General features: G+C 34.9%; 1 protein-coding gene across 5 annotated transcripts; it reads right to left on the minus strand.

Annotated features, from left to right (window-relative positions):
- Positions 1–1083: 1083 nt before the first annotated feature.
- LOC141672327 (uncharacterized) lies at positions 1084–5677 on the minus strand. 5 transcript variants are annotated; one of them, XM_074478900.1, is made up of 6 exons: positions 5569–5677; positions 5145–5277; positions 4950–5062; positions 3910–4231; positions 2952–3049; positions 2812–2877 (listed from the first exon to the last, which is right to left on the minus strand). In XM_074478900.1, exons 1-5 carry the CDS (start codon positions 5599–5601, stop codon positions 3030–3032), a joined length of 621 nt encoding a protein of 206 aa, XP_074335001.1. In that variant the 5' UTR covers positions 5602–5677; the 3' UTR covers positions 2812–2877; positions 2952–3029. The 5 variants fall into 5 exon arrangements, with proteins under 5 accessions (XP_074334998.1, XP_074334997.1, XP_074335001.1 ...); XM_074478899.1 differs by lacking the exon at positions 2812–2877 and having other exon boundaries at positions 3848–4231; XM_074478897.1 differs by lacking the exons at positions 4950–5062; positions 5145–5277; positions 5569–5677 and adding an exon at positions 1084–2155 and having other exon boundaries at positions 3910–4047.
- Between the last annotated feature and the right edge of the window lie 1117 nt (positions 5678–6794).

Consider the following 6794-nt stretch of genomic DNA (forward strand, 5'->3'; position numbering starts at 1 on the left):
ATGCTTTGATACCATGGCAGCTCCATTAATGGAGTATAATCAAGCTAAGAACACTCATGTGAGAAGAAGAAGACAATAAAACTGTTTTGATATATCTCTCTTAGAGAGAGACAGTGTAGCTACATCATTTACAGGTCCTGATTCTAACTAATTGACAAAGCAACCTAACAAACTTTTCTTCTATATAGAAGCACTAGTCTATTTGTCACATTGTGCATCTGAGCTGGTACCAGTAAGCTGCTTTGCTGGCATAGTTCCATCAGGTGAAGAGACGACAATGTCAGTCGAATTCAAACCAGCGATAAATACTTACCTAAAGAAACTTGTGGTCTCCCCATTTCATACCCTGCAAGATCTAATAAACTTTAATCACAAGTTCTCTGATTTGGTAAGTACTAAGAGTATACACACTCCATTTGTTTTCAAATTTTCAAAGGCTAATAAAGTATGATGATATTTTCTTTCCGGAAAATGTTAAAAAGAATTTGGAAAATCGTTGGTCCTGACTTCAGAAGAAACAAATGGCACTGATATTACTTAAATGAAGACGATAAGGAATTTAGAGAAACTTAATAAAGGATATGAGAAGATGATGCGGAACAATAAGCTTGCATTTGTGACTGCTAGCCCGAATTGTTCTCATGTTCTTGCAATAGGAGGATATCCAGGAACAAATGTCCCTGCTGGATATGATAGTAATGGAGTGCCTCTTGGTATTTGTTTTGGGGGATTAAAGGGATCGGAGCCTAAACTGATCAAAATCGCATATGGTTTTGAGCAAGCAACTAAGTTCAGAAAGCCTCCTTTATTTAAGGCTTAAAATCTTCTTCTTTGTCTTTCTTTTCGATATATAGACCTCTAATCTATATGACATGTTTATTGATCCAAAAGTAGAATTTTGTTCAATGACTAGTGGGGCATTCTCAACTGGGAAATACTGTATCTAATTGGACTTGTATCAACTCTACATGCATAATAACATCGTAGTAGATCGCTTCCGTCAGAAAATTCTACATGCATAGTAAAATCGTAGTAGATCTCTTCCGTCGAATGCAGCATAGTAGATATTGAATGCACCAGTACCGCACTATTAGATTCACTAGACATATCACAGACGTTGCACCGGGATTAAAAACATATATCAACCAAATCACATGGTTTGCCACCCTTCGTTACAACACTAATGCTTTCCGGTGTTTATCTTTAGATACTCGTGGGGAGTCCTGATTACAATACATACTAATCAGCAGTCAGCACTCCCCAGAGTATCTAAAGATAAACAGATCTTTGAGTGGCCGTGTACAATTGTACCCCTAGTTTTCATTTCTCCTCAAAGGATCAAAAGATAAAACAATCAGCAGCCAGAGTTACAAATCTACAAATGCACCAAACTTAACAATTGAGTTTCAAAGATAAGAATCCAGGCTCCAGGATACATTGCGATTAAAATGAACACTTAATCCAACAGTAAAAGATCATTTACAAAAAGGGTCATTCAGCCTACACTTGGTTTCAGCATATGCTAGTAATAAAATTTATTGATAGTTGGAAAGAGGCATATTTCTTTCTGGGATATCTTGGGTTTGATAAGAGTTACCACCAGCTGTGTTTGTAGAGTAACTATTCTGATAACCTCTTTCTAGCCCTGGTCCAGATTGGTACGGATAGCCCCCATTGTTTAGCACGACTCTCGGCTCAAAATTTTCTGTTTCCCTGTGTGGTGCACCTCCTTTCATGTTATCTCCTCTCATGTTATTGGGAGCCATTCCTTCCATGTTTTGTGATGGACCTTCCATTTGTTCCATGTTGCCATGTTGCATCTGCCCTATGTTCCCATTCTGCATCTGCCCCATGTTCGGCACACCTCCGACAGTAGACTGTTGCTTTGCTCCCACATTATTCTGCGGCACTGCACCCATATTTGGTACACCTCCCCTGCCAACTGAGCCGCCTCCCATGTTACCAGGTGGGCCACCTCCCATGTTGCCAGGTGGGCCGCCTCTTTGTGGTCTTCTCTCAAAGTTTCTTGATCTATCGGAGTTACGAGGTCTATCATTGCGCCTATTTCTGTCATTAGCCCGGGCATTGTTTCTCACCCACTCCTCGTGGTACTTGGGATCATAGGGTACAGCCTGGCCATTAATAAATGGCTCTCCTATTACCAAAGAAACCAAAAAGAACATAAGACAACAAATTATGTGCAAGTACTAGTAAAGTGTATCAAAGGCTATAACAAATAGAAGGCTGATTATCATGGACAAGATTCACTAATAAATACTCAAACATCTACAATAAGTAAATGGTAATCTATATGTGACTGCCAAGCAAGAGCCTTTTCAAGGGTTCATTCTTAAAAGAAAGCAGCATCTTAATTAGATTTGGACATGGGCACACAAGATATATCTGTTATGGGAAAGTTATTGTCCGGGAGATAATATACATCCTAGTCAATATGATGACTTAAACAATGACATAACTGTACTCAATAAAACCAAAAGAAGGTTAAAAACAATAATATAAACATCTAGTCAACTTATAAATTACCCAAATAATCAAATTTGCACTTGGATATTACTATTTATCGAGTGTGGAAATGGCAACATTGATTAGAACAGTTACATGGCATCAACAAATGACAAAATAAAATATGTTATGTTATTCAAGGTCCCTCATTTTATAAAACTGAGAACCATAAACCAGGGAATAAAACATACAAACATCTGAAACAAGATAAATCTTAAATTCAGATGATAGACGCGGAAACAAGTTTTTACATAAAATCTACCATATTTTAATCTCAGGATTTCCTACCTCCATAATCCTTGTTTTTGACATCCAAGTAAGAGTCGGGAAGCACCCACCGAACATGTGGCAATTCTAGAAAAAAGAAAAGACCATGAGTGGAAAAAAAATTATATGATTGATAATGCTACAAAATTGAATCGTCGTACCTTTCAACTTGTAGGAAAGTTCTTCTGAGACCAGGGCTCCAAATGCATAATAATACTTGGTTGATACAGAGTATATTTTCATTCTCGCTTCATTCTCACTACAAATCATATTTAAACATGATCAAATCGTACACAAGTACACGCAGAAAATGGACAAAAGTACTTTTCAACATCAACAAATTATAGTACAAATATGCTAACATAAACATACTAAACCAAATTTACTACAAGAAATTTCAGTATCGCCAATGAAATATTCGGTTGGTAAATCAAGAAAAACCGTTGGCAAGAGCACTTCCTAACAGAATAACAACCGATCTAGATGGTTAGTGTAAACGCCGTTGGGAAGCATCTAGCTAACGGATTAAGGGTCTGTAGCTAAGTTAGTAACAAAATACTAACAAACTAATAACACACGTCTTGTCATCAAAAGTAACAAACTACCAACAAATAATTCGTCGTTAAATTTAGTAACAAACTTCTAACAGAATTTTGCTAAAAAACTACTAACGGATTATTGTTGTTAAATTTAGTAACGAACCTGTAACTGAATTTTTGGTAGTAGATCTAGAAAGACAATGGTAAGTTTAAAAGTTGCTAACAAAAAAGTCCGACATCATTTCGTTATAACAAATCTGAAATCGGTAAACATGCTTAAATGGTGCAAAGATTTCAATTTTCAGAATTGTTGACATTTTGCAATTAAATTAAAAATTAACAAAATCTAATTTGTTTCATATCATAACGCAACACACTGTCCAAAATGGGGTAAGAGTTGCACTACACTCAAACCCAGTACACAAACATAATATACAGTAAGCTGTCTTAAATCCAAAAGCAGTGGAATACTGGCCATAACTATAAATATTAGTAGCACTACTAGTATCCAACATTACCATTCACATCAACGTACTAAACTAGTTACTTTAGTGGTCACCGCCATTTTCACTATCCTCACCATCATTCTCACTATCTAAATCAGTGGCAGGGGTTTGAGTAACTTGGGCAGAAGTAACCTCCAGAATTTTGGCTATTTTATCCTCCATTACTTTCATCTTATCCTTCATAATTTTTAGCTCTTCCTGCAATTTCTGATTTTCTGCATCGGGTGATGAACTGCTGGGAATTGTCTCCGGCTTATAAAACAGAGTTTGCGATGAACCAACGCCATACACCCTCTTTCTCTTGTCAACCCCTCCTACTGCCTCAAGAAATATAGCATTTTTGTCAATTGGTTCTCCAGCATTCTCATATAACTCACAAAGCTTCAGGAATATTTCCTATACACACCAACAGTAGTTACCAACCAAATTTATAACATCAATCCCATAAAATTTATTTCAACATCAACTAATGACTACAAATATATGGGTACAAGTAACAACATCAACCAGTGACTACAAAATATATGATTACAAATATAAACAGGAGACTTGAAGTAATAAAGAACAAACACTTCTGAAGGTCAATGCAATATCCGGCTGACATTAGCTTACTTTTCCAAAAAAAATTATGTTGCATTAATTTTTTTCATCTGCTCAGAGCAAACTCTTCCATTTAATATATACGTCAGACTAGCCTTATTATGTTAGTTTAACTCTATTATAATTACGTATTTCTACTAGTAGCATCACTCCAGTAATTATTTAATGCTCTAGTACCATTAAGAAAATGAAAATAGTACCATTAAGAGTTGTTTATAAATATAATTGACACACAATACAACAAAACTATCTTAACAAGAGATACAACTCCTTGAACAATCTCTAGTACTGTCTTGTTGCGTTGGTATACTTCTGCCAGCTCTTCTATAGGAATAGTAATGATATCAAGTTTAAAATGCAGCAAACATTAAAAAATATCAAAAAAACACCAACAAGACAGACACCTCAGACAAACAATCGAAATATATAACAGGAACGCAGAAGACAGACACCTCAGACACTGACCACAACTTTGAATAAAACTACATTAAAAAACTATACACTAAGGACTTACATGGTCACTATAACCAGCTTTCATAGTTGTCATCTTAGAGACCTGACTATTATGAGCAAGACCATCCTTCTTGCCAATATTTGCACTCCGATTGGCTTTCTTTTTTTTACAATCTGAAATATAACAATAACATTATGGCTATACATAGAAATAACCTAAAATTTTAATTGAATTTAAAGTTCAACTTAGCAAAACCGTCATGGATATCATCTGCACTTCCATCAGTTTCACCTCCTCTGCGTTTCTTTGGACTCGCATAATGAGCAAATCCAACACCTTTATCCCTAATACCCTTGTCTTCATCGAGACTTCCATCTTTAGTCATGGGCTGAAAAAAGAAACAAGTTAATTGAATCATATATCCAACCAATACATTACAAGTTAGGTTGTTCTTACATCTAAATTTGCAGATTAAATAGGGGTTTTAAGGGGTTACATAAAAACAACCCCTGGTCCTTAAAATAACTAGTTTTAAGGGGTTACACATACACAAAACTCAATTAATTGAAGAAAATAGTGAACATCACCATTTCATCCATAAATAGAGATAGAGAAACAGATAGATAATGAACACTTTATACCCATACAGATATAGAGAAGAAAATGAATAAGCACATACAGATAAAAGAGTTGCCAATTTTTTCATATTCATTTGGTGTCATTCACAGCTCGATTGAGATTGTTGTCGGCGCCTTTTTATAGAGAAAAAAACCCTAGTTTTCTTGTGTTTCAGCCCCAATCCTCTGTTGTCCCTGTATTTATAATTTTTATAAAAAATACAATTAAAATATTAAACTCGGTATATTGTACCGCTTATACGAAATAACTTAAACTTACAATAATATAACAACATTTATAATATTTATATTTATATCTATTTTTTAAATATATATATAGTATATATGTATATATATTTAAAAATAATTAAATATATTTATCTAAAAAAGTGCATACTTTGATAGCTAAAAAAATTATACGGAGGAATCAATATATGCATCTTCACAATTATCACTATCTTCGGTTTTTGAAGATCCGTCATATTCGGATTCATGTTCCATTTCTTCCTCCGGAGTTTCATCACCATCATCTAAATCTACTCCAATTCCGCTTTCATCATTTAGATGTGTGGGAATATCATCCGTACTAATATGATTTAGATGTGTAGGAATATTATCTTGAAACGGTTTTTGATTTGATGTTGGGGTTTGAGGAAGTTCAACAAGTGATCGAGCCTTTACTTTGCACGCAACTACCCAATCCATTTTGTCTCGTTTAAGACTTGGATAATTACAAAAGTAGACTTGCATGACCTGCATTGCTAGTATAAACGGTTCGTACACACGCAATCTCTTTTTTTATTAACCTCAACAATGTTATACCGTGGATGAATTCTTGTTCCAACATTAGCTGTAGGATCGAACCATTCACACTTAAATAAAACTGTTTTCTTCGCTGGAAAACGTGGATACTCGACAATCAAAATCTCTACAACTATTCCAAAGTAATCATTAAAAGTCTCGCTATAATTTGATCCTTTGATACATACTCCACTGTTGAACGTTGACCTGTCAGCCCCATATTCCCGTGTGTGAAATTTGTACCCATTCACGTAGTAAATTGGTACTGACTTTACCGAACGTAGAGGTCCAAATGAAATATCCCGAATATATTCATTCGGAACCAATGATAGATCTTGAGCCTGAAATTGTTAGTGGTGACTATTAGAATATAGAAAATATTTCACAGTTATGTAATATTAATTATGAAAGTATTAACTAACTTACATAATTTTTTAACCACATCGCAAAATCACTTTCTAAGCACCGATCAACTTCAACACTAGTT

The sequence above is a fragment of the Apium graveolens genome, chromosome 7 (genome assembly GCF_009905375.1).
Source record: "Apium graveolens cultivar Ventura chromosome 7, ASM990537v1, whole genome shotgun sequence".
Lineage (NCBI taxonomy): Eukaryota > Viridiplantae > Streptophyta > Magnoliopsida > Apiales > Apiaceae > Apium > Apium graveolens.